General features: G+C 37.8%; 2 protein-coding genes across 3 annotated transcripts; one reads left to right on the plus strand and one right to left on the minus strand.

Annotated features, from left to right (window-relative positions):
- Window positions 1-504: 504 nt before the first annotated feature.
- On the minus strand, window positions 505-10,043 carry LOC122086588. 2 transcript variants are annotated; one of them, XM_042655511.1, is made up of 11 exons: window positions 9,715-10,043; window positions 8,936-8,945; window positions 8,493-8,546; window positions 7,203-7,266; window positions 5,301-5,357; window positions 3,839-3,945; window positions 3,697-3,735; window positions 2,726-2,814; window positions 2,546-2,624; window positions 1,333-1,380; window positions 505-1,160 (listed from the first exon to the last, which is right to left on the minus strand). In XM_042655511.1, the coding sequence occupies exons 1-11, from the start codon at window positions 10,041-10,043 to the stop codon at window positions 1,080-1,082; spliced, it is 957 nt and encodes a 318-aa protein (XP_042511445.1). In that variant the 3' UTR covers window positions 505-1,079. The 2 variants fall into 2 exon arrangements, with proteins under 2 accessions (XP_042511445.1, XP_042511444.1); XM_042655510.1 differs by having other exon boundaries at window positions 8,903-8,945.
- Window positions 10,044-10,085: 42 nt separating this feature from the next.
- On the plus strand, window positions 10,086-20,323 carry LOC122086587 (DEAD-box ATP-dependent RNA helicase 18). The gene is made up of 11 exons (XM_042655509.1): window positions 10,086-10,490; window positions 11,745-11,981; window positions 12,446-12,706; window positions 14,566-14,645; window positions 14,762-14,867; window positions 14,997-15,110; window positions 15,687-15,785; window positions 15,936-16,025; window positions 16,726-16,832; window positions 19,000-19,143; window positions 19,633-20,323. Exons 1-11 carry the CDS (start codon window positions 10,224-10,226, stop codon window positions 19,901-19,903), a joined length of 1,776 nt encoding a protein of 591 aa, XP_042511443.1. The 5' UTR covers window positions 10,086-10,223; the 3' UTR covers window positions 19,904-20,323.
- Window positions 20,324-20,537: the final 214 nt, after the last annotated feature.

The raw sequence follows: 20,537 nt of genomic DNA on the forward strand, positions 1-20,537 counted from the left end.
TCACATGTCAAATTTCAACTACAAATTCATGTAATTAAATATACTACAACTATAGAATTTTAATAATTTATTATGTTATATCTGTAACTCTGTTTTCAACTGAAACTTGACATGTCAGCTAAGGGCCTTTTATCTACCTACCCAAAAAAAAAAAGTAAACACCATCAGACCTCCCCCTTGGCAGAACTAGGAGTCAACCCATACAAGAGTATGTGTGCCCACCCATAAATCCTTCTCCCAAATAGCTAATAATTTATCACTCAAAAGCATGATTTCAATGGCTTAACTAACCACTAGGAAAATGTATTGTTTACTACTTTCTTCTCAGTTTTTTCAATGGCTTTCTAACCACTAGGAAAATTAAACTAAAACAAATATAAATGGAAAATTTCCTAGTTATAATCTCACTAATTAAAAATCTTATTATACATAGTAATTCAAATTTACTATGTAACAAAAAAAAAAAAAATGGAATTAATAGAAAAATATGATAGGCTAGAGATCTATTTGAAAAGTTCAATTAGCATATTTTGCAACGTTTTTTAAATAATTAGTTACAAATTCATGATTGCAAAAGTTTACATTTTCTAACTCCAGCTCAGAAGGCTGAATGGTCGAAGTCTCCAAGCAGTCCAATTGTATGCCAATCAAAGGTAGTACACCAAATGGATGGTTCAAATAAATCTTACAATATAAACAACAAAATTGGGTGGTGTGAATTTTCTTCCATCAAATTTGAAGAGAAAGAAACGACCCATTTACTAAAAAGAATATTACCTAATGAAGAACAAAAATGAACTCAAAATCCGCACATTAGCTTTGATCAGATATTGTGACCAGTTAGCTATTGTAATACAGAGAACGAGCAGTTTATGCCAGTAACTTTAAAGAAAAAGAATTGGTACTGCATTTCCGGTGGAGAACTCTAGCTCTGCTTTCTGATACAGGCATACAGCATGAAGGCTATTTGACCAGAAGGGCAACTTGTGCGAAACCCCTCCATCGGGCATTTCTCATCCCAGAACTGACATATAAAGCCAAAATATATCAAAGGGATTTTTTATGTCAATGGTCCTCATTCAGAAGTTGACAGGAGAGTAGGAACTTCGATGGCCTTCAGAAGGTCGTCTAAATTTCCTTATCAAAGATCCAAGTATGCTCTGAAAGAAAAGAGGGAATAAAAACACAGATTACCCAAACTGCATTACTTGGAAACACAAAACCATAGGTCTGTAGATGGACATAAGTCAACTCATTTTCTAGCCATAAAAAAAAAGCAGTAAGCTTCATACAATACGAAAGTAAACTTTAAAGGGTAGATGGAAGCCGTACCTGCATCCTTTGTGGTAAACTAAGCCAAAACTCCAGGTTTGGGATAACCTGACAAAAGGACAGAATTAAGCAATTAAATTTTAGCAACCAAAAAAAAAGGCTGTATTTTTTAGAACAAAAATTAACCGGAGTATTTTCTCACAGAATTGAAAGGGTTTCGTATGTTTCATAAAGTAAATTGCAGAGTCCTCGTTGCATTCCTAGGTACTTTTATTTTAATTAAAAAACTATAAAGGGATTTATTATCATTCACTAACTATACGAAATAAGAGAGTTTGAGATAACCCCTTCTTGATAACCAAAAAAGAAAAGTGTGACTTTCAGTATCTTTACTATTCTAAGATGAAAATGACAACAGGTTTCCAATTCAAGTGGTCAAACATACAAATAATGCACATCAAGTGCGCAACTCCTTAGAAATAATAAGTGACAAGGGAAGGATGATGCTACTCTTCTGAATTATAGATATTTAATTATGTTATAAAATTTTCATAGAGATTAAACTAGTGCTAACATGGGGAATCGATTCAAAAGGGTCAACCTAAGATGTCCGCAAAGATAATAAACAAAAAAATAGAAAGTAACTGCTTAATCCTATGTAGGACTAAAATCTAAAATATTCGGGCTTTTATAGAATTGGCCCATTACAATAGTAAACCCAAAATACTAAGCCCATGGCCCATAAAATCCATTGGGCACCAACTTAAACCATAGGTTCCATTGGACTCAATAAACTAAACCAAACCCAAAACAATAGATCCATCTTCACTTCTTGCGGGAATTTTGCATCAGAAGGTGCACACTGTCTCCTTCCATCCATTTTACATTTGCAGATAAATCATTGATCCTCATTCCTCAAAGACTAAGGCTTTACATTTGCTCTAGGTCATTTTGCTTATTTTGTTTCATGAAATCTAAGAGGAATCAAACAACTTCATTCAACAGCAGTAGAGCACGGAACCATTAGTCATAAATATAAAATAGGAACATAAATTCATAAAACAGAGCTGCTTGGAGGGTAAAGATCTGGGTTGTCAATTGTTCGGATCCATGTAGCCGACCCCATTTAGTTGGGATAAGGCTGAGCTGTTGCTGCTGTTGTTGTTGTTTGAACATAAATTCATAAAAATCAAGGAAAATACATAAACACATACATAAGTCAACACAGAAAAATAATCAAAAAGAGGGACAGAATTGAAGGAAGAGCACATACTTCTATACCACGAACTCCAAGGAAGAAAAATCGATAAACTGTACCAGCCATCAAATACCCTCCTAGGAGACACAAAAATCTGAAAATGGGAGATACACATCAATCTAGATAGGTCCATGCAATGTAGAACTTATGCAATTCAAAACAATTTATTAGACATATAATAGTCTAAATACTCACATGGTTGTGAGAGTACCTAACCAGCCCCACCCTCCTCCGTGAATAGATATAACATTGGCACAAGCTGAAGGATGTCTTAGCCTGGTAGCCTGTAAGCGAGCAGGAGTTATAAACCAGATACAGTACATGGCATTGGAAGTTTGAATTCTACAAGATGAGCAAGTGACTTTCTTTAATATAATGAACAGATTGGACTTATAAATGTTGAAAGATCTGACCAGACAAGTGAAAGGAACTATCTTAGACGAAAATGCCAGTACATAAAAAGTTGTAGAATTACTAAAGCCCATTCCCTGTGGATGGATAACATCTACACATTATTCTCAAATGTCCTAATTCAGAAAGCTGAAATTCAGCAGCACTAGGAATACTCTTTCATTCCTTTTACTTTCATAACCGTGTCAAGATTTTCAGAAGTTGACTTATGAACATACATCAGATACCAACATGCCAGCGGTACATTTTGCCCAAAAAAGAAAAAACCATGCATGCATCATATTCATACATGCATGTGCATGTGACAGACTTTTTCAAGATGATTAATTCTACTCAGCAACATGCATCAGGGACCATAACCCTCCCCCCACCAAATTAGAGGCCAGTCAGCAGATGAGGCAAAAGTCCATTTGGCTTTTAATATTTTAAGATACTAAAACAATATATTTGACCTTCATATCTCAAATATAACAATGACAATCTTGGATGAAAGTGAGAGAGAGCTCAATATCTGTTGAAAATAAAACCATCAACATCAACCCCAGAAATAGATGACTTATGCGCATACATCCAACCCCACCACCCCACCAAAAAAAAAAAAAAAAAATTCATTGATGGGGCACAAATCTATATAACAATGTTTTTTTTTTTTTTTTGAGAGAATAAATAATTCAATACCAAAGGGAGAAGAAAAAGGGGGGGGGGTATATATAACAATGTTTGTACTGAAAGAATTAAAGTTTTGAATCACTCACATAATCACATGTCCCTAATTTCTCGAGTGTGGATGGTCCCTACAAAGAGAGAAGGTTCAGTTAATTTTTGGCCACAGCCCAGGAAGAAACCAACTTTAGGAAAATATGAACATGCAAGATAAGCTCAGAGGCGAAGTCTCACCTGAAGTCCATTTGAATCACAAAAAACAAAAACAGAAAGTGAACAGTTGATCTCAGAGCCACTGCTTGACATCTTAACAACAACACCCGTCATAGGATTCTTTTTATCTGTGGAATTCATTTATAGAAATTAGAAACACCAATCAATTGAAAATGCTTAAATCAAAATAAAGTAGTCAAAATATCTTGAGCTACATATACATATGTAACACAGTCAAACTAGAAGAGAAGGCAACAGTAGATCACATCATAAGACATTTGCTACACAGAACATGGGTAACCTCATGGCTAGGTAGAACAAATATTACCCATACTCGGGTAAAGACATCATGTTTGATTCACCAACCTGGACCTAAGATATCCAGTCCCAAATATTGATGCCAATTTAAGTTGTTGAATTATACAACAACAACAACAAAAGCTTAACCCAACTTAATGGTGTCGGCTACATGTATCCAACCAAGGACAAGGAAGAGAAAAGGAAAAAGTTAGGGGAAGCAAAAGAAAAAAAACAGTAACTAAGTAGAACACAGCTAGATGGGGTCCGCCGAATGGATCCTAGCCCTCCAATCTGCTCCATTCGAGGCCATACTTGAGGCAAGGCCTAAACTGAGCATATCTTTCCTCACAACCTCCCCTTAAGTTGTTGATTTATCATTTCCTAAAAGATGTATAACAAGGGAACAATGATGTCATCTTGCAAAATTAGGGATGCATAATAGTGTGGAGTGTGGACATAGAATTCTGAAACATATTCACCTAAGCACCATTAACCACTTAACTACTTATCTTTCCAAAAAAGAAAAAGGAAGTAAATTTAACGTCTTTGCAAATAAAAAAGAGGTAAAAAAAGAAAAAAGAGAAAATCACAATTATATGGAGAACCAAAATCATTTTTCGAAGTTTTGAGTACTTTTACAGCCCATTAAGATAAGCTTATCTATATGGACCTAAATATTGCCATGCAGCAGTGTCATTGGAATCCAAATTCTACAAACATACCATCCATATCAGCCATTTCTCATACTATGTGGCACAGCCGCACATTTATAGCAAGTGTCAGTTGAAACATTATACCATGTGGCACAATTAACAGGTCAATTATGGTCAAGATTTGGAGGGATAATGATACCATTTGATTGAGTTTATCTTTGAAATCATGAAAAATGGCAATCCACATGGTCCCCGTCTATCCAACAGTTATAATTGTCACATCAACTACCCATTGCTTTTACGGCTAAAAATATAAGGTAGAAAATCCGCTAGATGGTGGGATATATGGTTGAATTGGGCCAGATATTTCAACATGTACACAATCCAAGGGGTGTTCTATCCATTCAACTATCAATTCGACTTCACCAGCCTCAACAGGGATCAAAACTAAGGAACTGTGGATATTAGCTTATCTATAAAGGTAATTCAAAGTAACTATATTCCTTCGCAGTGCAGGAGGAGAATGTTACCAATGACATCAACATCAATGCTCGAGGCTCGCCCAATCGTAGTGCAGACAGGATAATCTGAAATATCAAACAGACCCAATTAGAAGTTGTGTATGACAATCTCCACCCAAATTCTGCAAACATTGTTTCTTAGGAAGGAAGTCCCAAGCTATAGTTAACAAAATACAAAATATGGCAAGTAAAGCAAAATAGCAAAGGGAACGTATAAAATGAAGAAATTTTCCATAATGAAAAAGCAAGAAACATTAACTCACAACCGACCCCTATGGTTCTAAGAGCGAGGATCAACATCTTGGTTTTGAGGCTGGTTTTGGACATGGTCAAAACCGAGATATTGCAGATTTCGACCAAAGATATTTTTTCTGGGCCAACTCAAAACCTTAGTTTCTAACGAAGGCATTTTCTCACAAAGCTCTATGCCTCTATCATCCTCCTACCCCTAGTAGACACACAATCCATTAACACAAAAGGCGACCAAGTTCCCGCAAAGGACCCTGATCAAACAACCAATTTTAACAATGACAATTTGAAAGCCTGAGCTACTGTTGACATTAAATTGCTGCAACTCCTGAACATGGATCTTGCATATCATATATGCAGATCCTCACAAACACCACAGGTTCTTTAGTTTGCTTCCTCTAGGGGATGGTTTTCTCCTGCAGGCTGCAGCAATGGATATGAATGCAGTTTTTGTCTATCCATGAGATCCTTCTACCTGAGGAACAAACATGTGACCCATCTGTTCCAGCTACGTGTGCGACTCATGTGAAGGCCTAAGTTGGCCCCATGTCATAGACCCATAAAGAAATAGTAAATTGAGGCTGAAACACCTGATTAACAAAATACTTATTAAAAATTCTATTGATCACTCATTTAAAGCCAACTTTTTCCTCCCTCTCAATGGAAAGTAAGGCTTCTCTAGTATTAAAAAATGTCTAATATAAGTATTTCTCCTTTCCTATCCACTTGCCATGTAACCTTGTCTGATATCTTTTTCTTTTTAGGGCTAGGATTTGGTTCTCTAGTTTTTTGATGCACTTCTTGTAACGCCCCAGCCCCATTAACCTTGGCACAATATTGTCCTCTTTGGCCCATGGGCCTGAAGGCTTTAAAAAGCGTTGTGCCATATTAAAGAGGTTAGAGGTTATTAACTAGCCCAATAACATCTCCTTAGGCGATGTGAAACTAAAGTTTGCACTCCCTTACTGATCTCCCAAACTCCCTGATATTTGCTATATTCTTGGTGGGACACCTCACCAATTTCCCAGGTGGGCCCGATACTTGTCGTATTCTTAGGTGTCACACTTCCCTTGTAAGGTTTCTTTTATTGATAAATAAGTAAGGGTTTAGTTCAGACTCCCTCCTCAGGTAGGCAACAAGGCACCTAGACATGTCCAACACAATTGGGTGCCTTACGTCTAAGCATACAGACCTATTTTAGTCCAAAGAAGGGGGAAATAGGGGAGGAAAGGAGAGGGAGTGGAGGGAAAAAAGGAGGAAGAAGAGGGAAAGAAGGGTGAAAGAGAAAAACAGAAAATAATTAAAGAACATAAGCAAGAATCAGCGCACGGTATGGGGCACATTTTCCTCAAATAAGACACTCACCTAAGGTGCCTAGGCACCTAGCAACCACCATGGCATCTATGCTAGTATGCTGCCTCCCAAGATATCAAGGAAAATTGGGGGACAGGGTGCTACAGAATCCATAAGTCCCATTTATGGAGTGCACTAAGGATGACATTTCATGCACTCATTGGATACATTCATAATGATGCCTATGCAAATATTAACATAAAATTAACCAATGACCAGTTCCTCCAATTTTAACAGATAACAGACTAGAGTCACTAGACAATTGTAAATTCATTTTCACCAGGGAATGGACAGGAAAAATATTTCAACCTTTTATATCGTTGGCCACAAGAGCACTACATGTCATCCCACAATGTGATGGACCCCCGCAATCCTACAATATTGATCAAGATAAAGAATCAGAAAGAAAACCATAAAAGTAGGAGACAGGAACAAAATATTTGGTGTACAATTAACACTGAATATCCATAATATGATGTCATTTTTAACACATTACAAAAAGGAAATCAAAGAGAGCATGGAGAAGTCCTATGTTCCCATTCATGAAATATGCTATTTTCCTTCTAGAGCACAAGGTTCACCAACAAGAACAGGCCTTCTAATGCATTGCAACTAGCAGGACCAAACCAATAAGCGACACCAACAGGTCATCACGGCAGTGACCAGGCAGCTTATAGAGTGTCTGCATGTCACCACTCCAAGCAAGGCATTGAAGGCAAATTGCATAGAGTTCTCCGTATGTGTCTAATCCATCACGAAACCAGCTATGTGTAATATTGGTTTACGCTCCTGCCCATTCAATTGTACTCATTGCAACTATGATGCTTTTTTTAATGCATCTGGATGTTGATGCATAAGATTACAATAGACTCTGTATAAAACCATTCATGTTTAGTTGCATTTGAAACGGATTCTAACACTAATAGTTTGTTGTCATCCTTGTGCTTTATAACCAATCACGTTTCATCTTCGGTATGTCAAAAAAGATAACAGAAGTGGCCTTCTAATCAACTGGTATGACCTTCCATTATTTTCTCCTCTTAGGTTATCCCTTGTCTTCTTCTTGATGCCCTAATGCCAGATTCAAGGTGAAGTTATCAGAGATCGATCTTTAACTTGCATCAATCATCATTGCTGGATTCATTGAATGGTAGGTTTCAACCTCCAGCATTCACAGCATTCTTCCTGTATGACATTTGTAACCCCTTCCCAGTTGAGTTTCTCAATGTACAATACAAGAAGCTACACCCCTTGGAGTCAACTCTACACCAGAGGGTCTAACTCAAAGCTATTCTGAAGGTAAGAAAGAGAGAAAAGATTGGGCCCAACCACCAAAAGAACACAGAATCACCCTATATTACAATTAACTCTTTTTGGCTTCTGCTTAGTACAAGTGCAATTTTCCCTCCTTGATACTGCCAATCCAATAAATATAAATAGAGTAAAGAGCAGCAGCCCTCCAAACACAAAATTTAATCAATGCAGAGGAACAGAAAGCAATACAAAGAGCACTAAAGTCAACTAATATGTTATATTTCTTGCTGCCTGATCAATAATGGATAAAATTGAAATATCTCATCGGAACATGGAAGAAGTTACCTGGCAGTCAAAACAGTGGGGTGGATCATGGTTGAATATCATTCCATCGCAAAGCTGCTCAATTCAATCCAAGCAGTGACCATCAATAAGAAATCAATGAGAAACAGTATAATTTATTCCACAGAGGTCAGAGAATGATTTTAAACAATATCATTTCAAATCCTATAGCTAGAGCTACCACAATTATTAGCATGTCCGTTTAAATAACAGGTCCCACGATGGAATAGTAACGTAATTGATTGGAGTAAACTATTTGATTGCTTCACTCAATAACTCTCTGTCGCAGGTGTTCACTTAGGAGAAAAAAACTGAGTTTTACAGATTTGTCATAAGCGTAAGATGGTATACAAAGGCAATACAAGTGACCTTAAAATTAACAAAGACCTAAAGCGTAACCTGATGGGGCCAACCTGAAACCAAAGCACAGATTCATTTGCGGCTACCTTGTAATGTCTGCAATAGAGCACAAGTTCATCCTTTGATTAGATATGGGCATTAGAATTCCTTACACCTCTCAAACAGAAGTCTGCAAAAAGCATCCCAAGTTGAACTCAAAGGTGAAAAAAATGAAATTGACAAGTAAATTCCACGAGGAAAGAACAACGTACCAGATTCTTTTGTATCAACAATGCTATATAAGTATGAGAAAAATGAAAGAACCTAATCTTCCCAAAAGTAACTCCGTAAATTCTATCGAATAGGCCCAGTCAAACTCACAATCAAAATACCAACACCTGAGTCCAAGTAATAGGATAACAAAATGACAGGGAATTTCACATTCTGAATGTTCACTTCCCTCGAAAGTTAATAACAGTCTTGTTTCCACTAAAACAATTAAATATATGTCAAATCTTCATTTCTTTGTCCTGTTTTCTTTTCCCTTTCTTAAAGAATCCAATCTCAAAGTTATAGTATTTCCTCACTGTCTTCAGAAAATTAAAGGCGCTCCACAAATAGGAAAGGCAATAAATGAATAACGGAATCAATTAGAAATTAAGTAAACACTGTGACGTCCAAAAACCTGAAAAATGTAATAATTGGATAAAAATCCCAGCACAATCGTTACATATTTATATTAGTAAACAGAAAACTAAATCTAGAGGTTAATAACCATCATTCATTGGACCAAGAACCACTTGGATGAAGGAATTGAGCAATTAGGGGAAGACAAGAGAAGCAAAGGCACAAACTGGAGGAATACATAAAGCAAAAGTGGCGTTACCCATCCTCGCTGAGGACGCCGTGAGGATATTTTTGGGTGGGAGAAATCAAGCTGAAGTTGTAGATGTCGTTGCGGTGAATGAGGCTGAGGTCGCATACGGCTGAGACAGTGTTGAAAGAACCTCCAACTAAGAATATGATGAGGAGTACCCAGCTGAGGAGATCGCCTCGAATCGCCATTAACGAAGGATCACATAGCAAAGTAATCGCAGCTGAGAACATCCGAAGACTTGGGTTAAGAGAGAGCACGCGAGTTAGAACAAACGAAGCAGGCAAACCAAAACAAGTTTCTCGGCACATGTCCAATTTACCCATCAAGCTTTGGTTCATAGTAAACTATTTTCGTGTCTTATCTAAAGGATAATATGGTCTTTTATCCTTCCCAAATAGGGGCGGCCGGGCGAGCACATAGTACCGTTGTGGTTTGTGATACTGTTGGTGCTGCATTTTTTGATAGTGCCGTTGTGGTTTGTGATACTGTTGGTGTTGCATTCTTTTGAGGTCATTGCAATGGCGTTGACAGACGCTACTAACAGAGCCTTGACGGACCTTCGCTTTTCCGATCTCAAACCCTCTCTGTCGGCTCCCGTGCTCGATGCCCTAGCTCAAGGTGGTTTTCACTTCTGCACACCAGTTCAAGCCGCAACAATTCCCTTACTCTGTAGCTTTAAAGACGTCACGGTAGACGCCGCCACTGGTTCTGGTAAAACCCTAGCATTTGTTGTTCCCATTGTCGAGATCCTCCGTAGATCTTCGGAGCGCCCAAAACCTCATCAGGTTTGTCACTTTCGATTTTCGTTTCGTATTGTGACTGGTGCTTGATTTGTTATCTTAAATGACTCCAAAACTCTGCTCGAACTGACTATATTTTAAACCTAATCCAAACAACTTGTGGGTTGGTTGGCTGCGCGAATGCATTCTACCTATTTGAATTCACTGTTCAGTTGGTGCCGTCATACACAAAAACACTGCCGAGGTCATCTTTGGCTTTCCCCTTCCTTTAAATGCTCTAATTTACACTCTTGTCATCCTTTGTTCCGGGCGGATTCGATGGTCATCTTTGCACATGTCCATAACATTTCAATCGATTCTACAATATTTTTTCGGTTATTATTTTTCCATCCTCATTTTATGGTTCAACCTAGTCAACAAGAATGGTTACTCGAGGTTCTATCTTGATCATCAATGTTAAACATCTGTTCGTTTGAATCTTTTTTATACTCTTTAGTCTCTTCAACCAAAATCAGAATAGAACTACTCTATGGAATCCATTATCTATATTTATAGCCACCTCATTCATAGCCAGTGCAAAAATCTATCTATCAGGTGTTATTGTAGCATTGCAGGGGCTGTGATTTTTATCAGTATGGCTGATTGGTAGAGCAATAACAATATAGTTACAGGTCTGTTAGCTCCTGGTGGTGCTTAATGCTGTTTACTTCAGAAACTCCAATGTCTGGAGCCTGTTTAAAAATTACAAAGCACAAAAATACAAGGGACTTGACTTGATGGTCAGAACTGTCACACGTTACATATTCAAGGATGGTCAAAAGTGATAATAGCAAAATCTATGACAAAGAAGTCTTCTGTATGACGGTTGATATACAAGACTGATTTCTGTAGGGTGTCTTTAACTCTTAAAAATAAAACCCTTACGACTGCATGTGAATTTGATAAGCACGTTCATTTACTCTCCTGGTATTCAAGGTCGTACCCAATGCATGAGGCTCCCTCCATTGCGGGTTCTGGGGAGGGTCATAATGTACGCAGCCTTACCCCCACTTCACGGAGAAACTATTGAGTATCTAATTTGTCATAGTGTAAATTATTTAACAAAAGATGCAGTAAGAAAAAGATGGCTAAACTATTTGGATTTTATTTATATGTTTTGCACTTCTACTTTTGTTCAGCTTCATTAAATGGGCATCCTTTGCAATCGTGTCATTATATTTTTTTCCCTCTTGGATGTTCCTGTATGGTTTTGTATGCTATAAGCTCCAGTTTGGGGAATCAATTTGTATGTGTTTACAGGTTGTGGGTGTAATTATCTCTCCAACACGAGAGTTGTCATCACAAATATACCATGTTGCACAGCCTTTCATATCAACATTACCAAATGTTAAGGCAGTGCTTCTTGTCGGAGGATTAGACTTAAAGGCTGACATGAGGAAAATAGAGGAGGAAGGAGCAAATTTATTGATAGGCACACCTGGGAGGCTATACGATATAATGGAACGCATGGATATCTTGGATTTCCGAAATCTTGAGGTATTGATCGGTCTCAGTCTCTTTGATAGCCTTGAATATCTCAATGTAAAGGGATCTAGGTGTTTACTCGAGAAAGCATCTTCATTAGTCAATGTTCATTACCAATTTTTCTTTACAAGTAAATGGTAGTTGGCTAGTTTCTTTATACCTGTGATGTTTGTTTGGACAACCATTGATTTGGTCTATTCTATTGAAAAATTATAAGACATGGACAAGGTACAAGTTAAAATGTCCTTCAGGCTTAGGTTCTTCAACATAACTGATTTTCCTAATCAGTGAAAGACAAGGGTAAATGACTTCTCTTCATCTGGTGGGCTTGGACATATCGTTGCTTTTTATGCTGTTCTTAATGATAATGAGAGTTGGAGAATTTGTAGGGTCAGACCTCTTAATCATGTTTGATATCCTTCTAATAGTATTTTCTTTTTATTTGATCTCTGATTAATCTTTGTTGACTGGAGCAGGTCTTAATCTTAGATGAGGCTGATAGGCTCTTGGATATGGGGTTTCAAAAGCAGATAACTTCCATTATATCTCGGTTACCAAAGCTTCGTAGAACTGGTCTTTTTTCGGCCACCCAAACTGAGGCAGTTGAAGAGCTCTCCAAAGCAGGGCTGAGGAATCCTGTGAGGGTTGAAGTTCGAGCAGAAGCCATAACACAGGATGAGTTGGCATCCTCCCAACAATTGGCCTCTTCCAAAACACCCTTAGGCCTTAATATGGAGGTATATACCCATTATATTTTGTTTAATCTATTCTTATTGCATTGGTTACTATGGTTATTCATTTCGAGTCTCCATTTGTTTTTCTTTGTTTTGCCTTTTTTTGGCTAGTTGACTGCTTGTTATTACGACAGAGTTTGTGTTTATGGGTCTTCATTGAACATTTGTGGCCTGGAGACTGTCTGGAGACTCAGTTTTTGGAAATTCCTTTGTCTTCTTTTATGCTCTTTTTCTTAGTGTTTTAGGCTTTAATAATTGAAATTCTTAGTTGCTATCAAGCTGACTACATAATGATGACGGTACTGAGAGAGGGAAACCCATGCTTTGACTTTTGAATCATTTGAAGAAAACTTTTTATTTCTCTAAAAAAATCCTTGAATATTGAACTTGTCATGGAATTATGTGTAATATGATTGTTAATGAGAGAATTTCACACACAAAAAAAAAGTTTCACATTATTTGTACGTCGGCTTAAATGATAGAAACCATTGGAATATGGAATCATTTTGGTGAAGCTATCAGGGAATGGCTTTGTGTTTTGTCATGTGATATGGGATCCTTTCAAGTAGCAACTCAAAAATTGAAATTAGGCTTAGTTGTTGCAAGGACAAGTGTGGAACAGTGTGGGTTAAGTTTCATGGGGAAGGATGATTTAGTGCAACAAGATTAGATTTGTTTTCAGTATCAATGTGAAGGAAGTTTTCTAGAGGATGGATACAATTATTAGAAGCACTGTTAAATGTTAATACGATGTAGTTCAAAGAAAGAAGAAGAGAAGTGAGGCCAGCAAGCTTAGCCATCAAGCAGCCTTATTTGGGGCCCTTATGGTTGAGCTTGGTCCATATAGCATAGTTCCAAATTTCTGTTTTGAGCCTGGTTTCAACCAAGCTCAGCTCGAAATTGAAATATATCGTGAAACCGAAAAATTTTGGTATAAACCTGAAAGGTTTCAGTGATTAGTTTCAAGTGAGGGTTTTTGAGGCCCAAATGGCCAAATTAGGTCCTGAAATTTCTGGAAAACTCTTATATAAAAAAAAAATTAATAATTAAAAACACACTCCCACACACTTAAAATGGTAGTTTAACTTTTGGAAGCCTAAACGATAAGAGAGGTGGTTTATTAGTGCTGAACACCAAACGAAGCTCCCCTTGTTTTGCACCTCATCATGAAGATAATCGACGTTGGACTACTGGAGCACTCAAAATCCTTTTAATACATTGAAGTGTTTTATATCACCATTGTCATTTTGTTTTTTAAGTTTCTTTTGTGGGTGTGGGGGGGGGGTGCATTTGAAGAGTCTTCTTTCAATTGGAGACCAAATTGGAGTTGACTGTTATTGAAAAATAATATGTGCAAGTTAATTAGTGGTGGGATCATTGGGGTAGATTTACTAAATACAATTCAGCTCCATTTTCTGTATGTCACCTTATATGATAAAAAAGTATGTGTGATATGAGGTTTTTATTGGGGGAACTTCATTGGGGGAAAAACCCCCCTTTTCCATTTCTTTCTCTTCCTTTCTATGTCTTAATTCCTTTCCTATTGAAGAGCCAGTGAGAGACTATTTATCAAAATTATTTGTTGGGTGAAATTTTACTCTGGAATAATCTTGACCATTATGTAATGGCAATCAGTTACTTTAGAACAGCGACTATTATGTAATGGCCAACGATGTACATTTTGTGTGCATGTAGTCCATCTCCTTTATCATTTCTCTAACAACTATTGCTACCTTGAACTACCGCATGCACTTACATCATCATTTTCTGTTGCCAAAGCAAATGTCTCCTGTGTTCTGATTATCTACCCTCCAATGCTTTTCACATGTCTTTAACTTCTTTTTTCCTCTTTCATCTTGCAGTATCTGGAATCTGAAGCAGACAAGAAGTCATCTCAGCTTGTTGATTTCATAAAAGACAACATGTCGAGAAAGATCATCGTGTAAGTTAAGCTTGCCAGGCATTTTGGAATTTCATACAATTTTTTGCCCACACCTATATAAAAAGGGTAAAACATCATTCTGATTTATTGCAACTCTAATTTCACCACTATTGCAGGTACTTCATGACATGTGCTTGTGTTGATTACTGGGGAGTTGTTCTTCCACGCCTTTCTGCTCTCAAAGGTTGCCCCATAATTTCTCTTCATGGGAGGATGAAACAGGTAACTTGAACAAAGATATTGGATCTGGACATGGACTAAGTTTTACAGTTTAGGATACTTCTTGTTTCAGCTTTCCTTCCCTTTATGAATACACACTCTGACTCTTTCATGTCTTGTATCTTTTGATAGCATGCCCGGGAAAAGGCCTTAACTTCTTTTACTTCACTTTCAAGTGGCATTCTTCTGTGTACTGATGTAGCAGCTCGGGGACTTGACATTCCAGGTGTTGATTGGATTGTGCAGGTAGATTTTGTTAGTCGGTTGTTCCTTAGATGCTTTTTTATTTGGAGGGGGTGATGAATATAATGTTTTGGCTGTCCCATTTGTACTCTTGGGATATGTTTCACATGGTTTTTATTTGTTTGATTGTGATGTATCCTATTGGATGGTTTATCTTTTAGAGCATTTTGTTTTGTAAACATTTTTAATACTATGGAATATGTGGATTTAGTAGATATTTATTCATGTTCAGTATTTAGTTAGCAAGGGTTAGAAGTTCATGGTAGGTATAAAACTTCCATTTAGCTTTAAGGTTGTCATGATGTTAAGTGGTTTTGGAAGCTTATTAAGTGGATCTGTGCCGCCTTTTGTCTACAGATTATCCTTTGATAATTATGGTATTACTAGAGAAAAATTATATCTTTCTGTCTGATATGGGAGCTTCTTGTACTTGGATATTTATCGTTTGAAGTTGTTAGCATTAATCTTTTACACATCATATTGCATGTTATATGCTTCTCTCATTAATTAGGACTTGTAAAACTAAGGTTTCCAGCATTTAAAAATTGGAGTTAACCCACTTCTATGTTCGTTCTGCAGTATGATGCCCCACAGGATCCAAATGTTTTCGTACACAGAGTTGGTCGGACTGCACGGATGGGTCGGTCAGGAAGCGCTATTGTTTTTCTCTTACCAAAGGTTTGCTTGTCCCTTCATGATAATGATCGTTATTAATTTTTAGTTGTGATCAAATCTGAGTCTTATGGTTGTTTCTGCCCTTCCAAGATTTCTATTATTGTTAATTTTCATTGTATGTTAAGTCGATCATTTTGAATTGTCTATATGTAGGAGGAAGCTTATGTGGAATTCTTGCATATAAGAAGAGTCCCCATTGTTGAGAGGAAATGTTCAGATAATGCTCTTGATATTGTTCCTCAGGCAAGTATTGATCCATTTAGTAACGATATACATTTGATAATCTTTCCGTAGGAATCAGGAAAGTTCTTAACTACATCTGGAGGGGTTGGGGTGGGGAAGAGAGCTAGCCGGTTCCTCCACTGCTGGTAACAAGATATCATTTGTCACTGGCATTATATCTGGGACAGGAAAGCTTAGTTGGATCTCAAACTTTGTGGACATTTTCATCCATATCACGCCCCTACTCTCATGTCAAAGTTTCACTCACTATGTAAAAAAATTTGGGCCACTGAAAATAAAAGGAGAAGAAACACATGGTGACCTATCCAGTTGAGATGCCACTGAATTTGACATGTTACCCATAAAGAGCAGGGGTGCTCTTTGTTATGTGGTCAGAATGGCCAAATCAGCCCTTGTAGCAGAAATAACCACCTGTTGAAGAGAGATAAAATAAGGGCAAGGGCAGTGGATGAAACTTTTTCCAGTTTATGTCTCCGTCTTTCTCCTTTTCTTCATCAGCCTGACATAATCAGTCTTTGTGGTTCTGATTGATTAAAGCTATGTAAAAATAGAAGAAGAGAGAAAATAGATGCAAATATGTAATACGATGAAAGCTTAATTAATGATTGACTTTTAAAGTTTAATTTTCTTCTTTGAAGTTTTATCAGAGACTGCTTGGATATAAATCACTTTCACCCCTCCCAATCACCTACTGTTTCAGATAAGAGCTGCTGCAATAAAGGATCGTGATGTCATGGAGAAAGGATTGAAGGCATTTGTTTCATACATCCGTGCATATAAGGAGCACCAGTGTTCCTATATTTTCAGGTTACTTGTCATGCAAATTTCCAAATAACTAATTATAATTGAAAATAATGATACAACATATTTATTATTATTATTATACATAATAATAAGGGAAAAGAAGGCTTCCTGGTTGTGTGGAACCTGTGCCCAAAAACAGGAGCATGCAAAATTACTGCACGCCTCCCATGGAATAAAAAAAATTCCTATCCATGTTGATGCCCCTGCGCGTGCTCTCATTGGCCCCCCAAGCTGGTTCAGTGGCTACGCAACCAGGCAGCTTACCTAATAATAATAATAATGTGTAGGGTACTCTAAGCCCCTTCATATTAAATTTTGAGGGGAAAGAAAATGAATAAAAAATTTTATGTGAGGAGGCATAGGGTACCCGGGGGGCTTAGAGAACCCTTGGCGTAATAATAATAATAAGAGAAAATTGCAATGCCACCCCCTGTACTTTTCGAAATAACAAAGACACCCCCTATTAATTTAAAAAAATGTCAAATCCATCCCTGTTAAGTGATGGAATAGCTGTTAGTTATTTTGTTAAATGCCCAAAAAACCCCCACTCAAAGTGAGTTGACCATCTTACCCTCTGCAAGTCCCAACCTTCTCTGCAAATCCCTCCTGTTCTCTCTCTATCTAGGGTCAGGTTTTCCGTTCTCACTGCTGTCGTAGTCTCCAGGAAGAAGAGTTTTCAGGTGCCAAATTGTGTCTGAGCTCTCGACCTCCAACATGATCATCTCCCCATAAATGTCCACAAAAATCTTCATTCCGAAGATCTTCTTTGCCTTAGACGGGTACTGTCGAATAAGGTAAACTAATGATTTGTTGGATATGTTACACTCTTTGAGGGTATTGTAATCATTAAGCTGCCGGAAATTGAACACCAACGACTACTGCTCAGCAGGGATTCCTTCACGGGCTTGAATAATAGCTTTCCCAGTTCGGACAGTATCGGAACTCTCTACGGGGGAGAAGAGTGATCCTTCCTGAAATTGTCTTCACAAAAATATGTATTTTAGTTCCTGAACATTTCATATTACGGTCGCCTCTCTCACATGGTCTTATGATTGCGAAAACGATGGATTCCTTTCGGATGTTGTAGTTTGCGAGGGTTTGTTCATTTTGTAGTCTCAATGTCCAGAAAAGATTAGACGTTTCTAATGGGATGGGACTCCTTCCACCTCTTTGATCTTTGATTTTAATTGCTCAACAATGTCATCACTAGAAACCTTGAGCCTGATCGTCTTTCCATCGAGAGTATTCACCAGAAGCTGCATCTGAAACCAACAACCAATACAATTGAGAGAGGGGATCGGAGATGATGCTTGTGATACAGAACTGAACACAAAAAAAAAAAAAAAGAGAGACAGATAGATACAGGTAACTTAATTGGCTGACTTACAGATGTAGATGACCGGCAAGTGGCCATCGTGGAGGAAGATGAGCGAGATTGCTTCTTCCCGGAGACTATGATGGTGGTGAGAACGGAAGGGGAGGGATTTGCAGAGAGGGGTTGGGATTTGCAGAGGGTAAGATGGTCAACTCACCTTGAGTGGGGGTGTTTTGGGGTATTTAAAAAAATAACTAATAGATATTCCATCACTTAACAGGGATAGCTAACGGTAGGGATGGATTTGACATTTTTTAAATTAATAGGAGGTGTCTTTGTTATTTCGAAAAGTACAAGGGGTGGCATTAAATAAGGACCAAAGTTCAAGGGGTGGCATTGCAATTTTCTCTAATAATAATAATATAAAGCACATGGAAGATTGGATGGGACAAATTTTGTTGACAGGTAGACCCATAGGTCTCCTGCTCACATGTCAAGTTTCATCGTAGTTGGAGTTTTCCAAGTGGAACTGGATTTTTGAAAATCAGGACTGTGGGAGAGTGCACAATAATGGTTGAAGTACCGTTGGTGTGCTTTGACTTGTATGGGGATGCATGCATATACACATGAGGGTATTTGATTGATTTAGGCTCTGAAATTTGACACATGGCTAATCCAGACCATGTTCTCTCTATCCAATGGTCGGAATTGCAACATCATCTGTTCATGTGGCTCAAAATGGTGGACTGTCTAGGACACTTGTGCAGTTCAGACCATGTGGAGGGAATTTCCCCAATACAATAACAACAACAAAAAAATAATAATAATAATAATAATAATTTCTAACTCTTGCAGGTGGAAAGAACTGGAGATTGGGAAGTTGGCAATGGGATATGGCCTGTTGCAGGTTCCTTCAATGCCTGATGTGAAACATAACTCGCTCTCTATTGAAGGATTTACTGCAGCTGAAAATATCGATTTAGTGGCGATCAAGTACAGGTAAGCAAGAGATACATAAATTTACATTTTAACTTCTTTATCTCTCTCACCTCTGGAGAGGGGGGGTTGGGGGTGTCTAAGCAAATAAGGTAGCAAGCTGGGACCAAGGGTATTCTACTCGACCATACTAAGGATGGTGCCAACCATTTGAAGGCTCCTCCTGGCATATCTACTGTGGTCTGCCAACAGTTCCACTGCTTCAAATAGAGATGAATGGACTTCCCCTACTTTTTCTGTATCATTCCAAGTCATTTTTAGCTCTTTTAACTCAATGTTTGAGATACTTACAATCTTAGTTGTCCACTTGGATTGAGTTATTGTACAGAGACGTGTGTGTGTGTGTGTGTGTGTGTGTGTGTGTGTCCCCATATATAGTTTACATTGTGAACGTAACGTCTGTTGTGTATCTGTCATAGGGTCTTGACAGTACCTTAAGTCTTCTTTCATCTCTATATATATGAACTGATTGGTTGCTATTCTGCCTTTAAGAGATAAATCTCGTGAGAAACAAAGGCAAAGGAACCTGAAAGCAAAGAAAGCAGTGGATCATCAACAAGCAAAACCGCTTAAGCCTAAAGTCAATCAAAATGCTACAGCTACTATTATGAGGAAGAAAACCGCAAAACAGAGGCGGGCTTTCCAGACAATTGAAGATGAAGATGAGCTTGATCGTGAATACCGCTTACTTAAAAAGCTGAAGAAAGGAACCATTGATGAGAGTGAATTTGCAAAGCTTACTGGAACGGAAGAGCTGCTTTGAAAGGATTGTGATGCAGCAAGCTCAGTCAAGGCTTTTATGGGCTTAGAAGATGGTGTGGACCTAATATAATGAGAAAAGGATCCGGCAGGAAGTTCAAGCGTAGAATTGATTAAACATATGGGGAGGCAATTTCTGATAAGATTCAGACAAATGGAAGAAACATTCGAAGAAAAGTATGGCAGCAATAGCAAAACTTGGCAAACAACAGAAAAGGTTCACACAACAGGAAGAAATACATTGATTCCCTGACTGAAATTTTGAGAGCTCCTTCATATCTTCCCTTCTTGACATTCTTGAGCGGTCTTTGGCCCTGGGCAATGTTCTTGTACAGAGTCATTGGACTTTTAGACTGACGAGTTTCATTTTTGTCTTTGGATTACAGAACTAATTTAGATCTGAAAAAAACAGCCATGAGAGATGTATCTATAGTTTTTGAGATTAACCAAGAAATGGGAGGAGTGTTTTATATATATATATATATATATATACACACACACACGGGGGAAATACCAAATAGGTTCAAGAGATGAGAGAATTAAGGATACCAACCAGAAAGACTAATCCAATCCATAATGACGTACCGGAAAATACAACATTTTTGTTACTTGACCAACCTTCAGGAGAAGCAAATACA

This window comes from Macadamia integrifolia, chromosome 8 (assembly GCF_013358625.1).
Source record: "Macadamia integrifolia cultivar HAES 741 chromosome 8, SCU_Mint_v3, whole genome shotgun sequence".
NCBI lineage: Eukaryota > Viridiplantae > Streptophyta > Magnoliopsida > Proteales > Proteaceae > Macadamia > Macadamia integrifolia.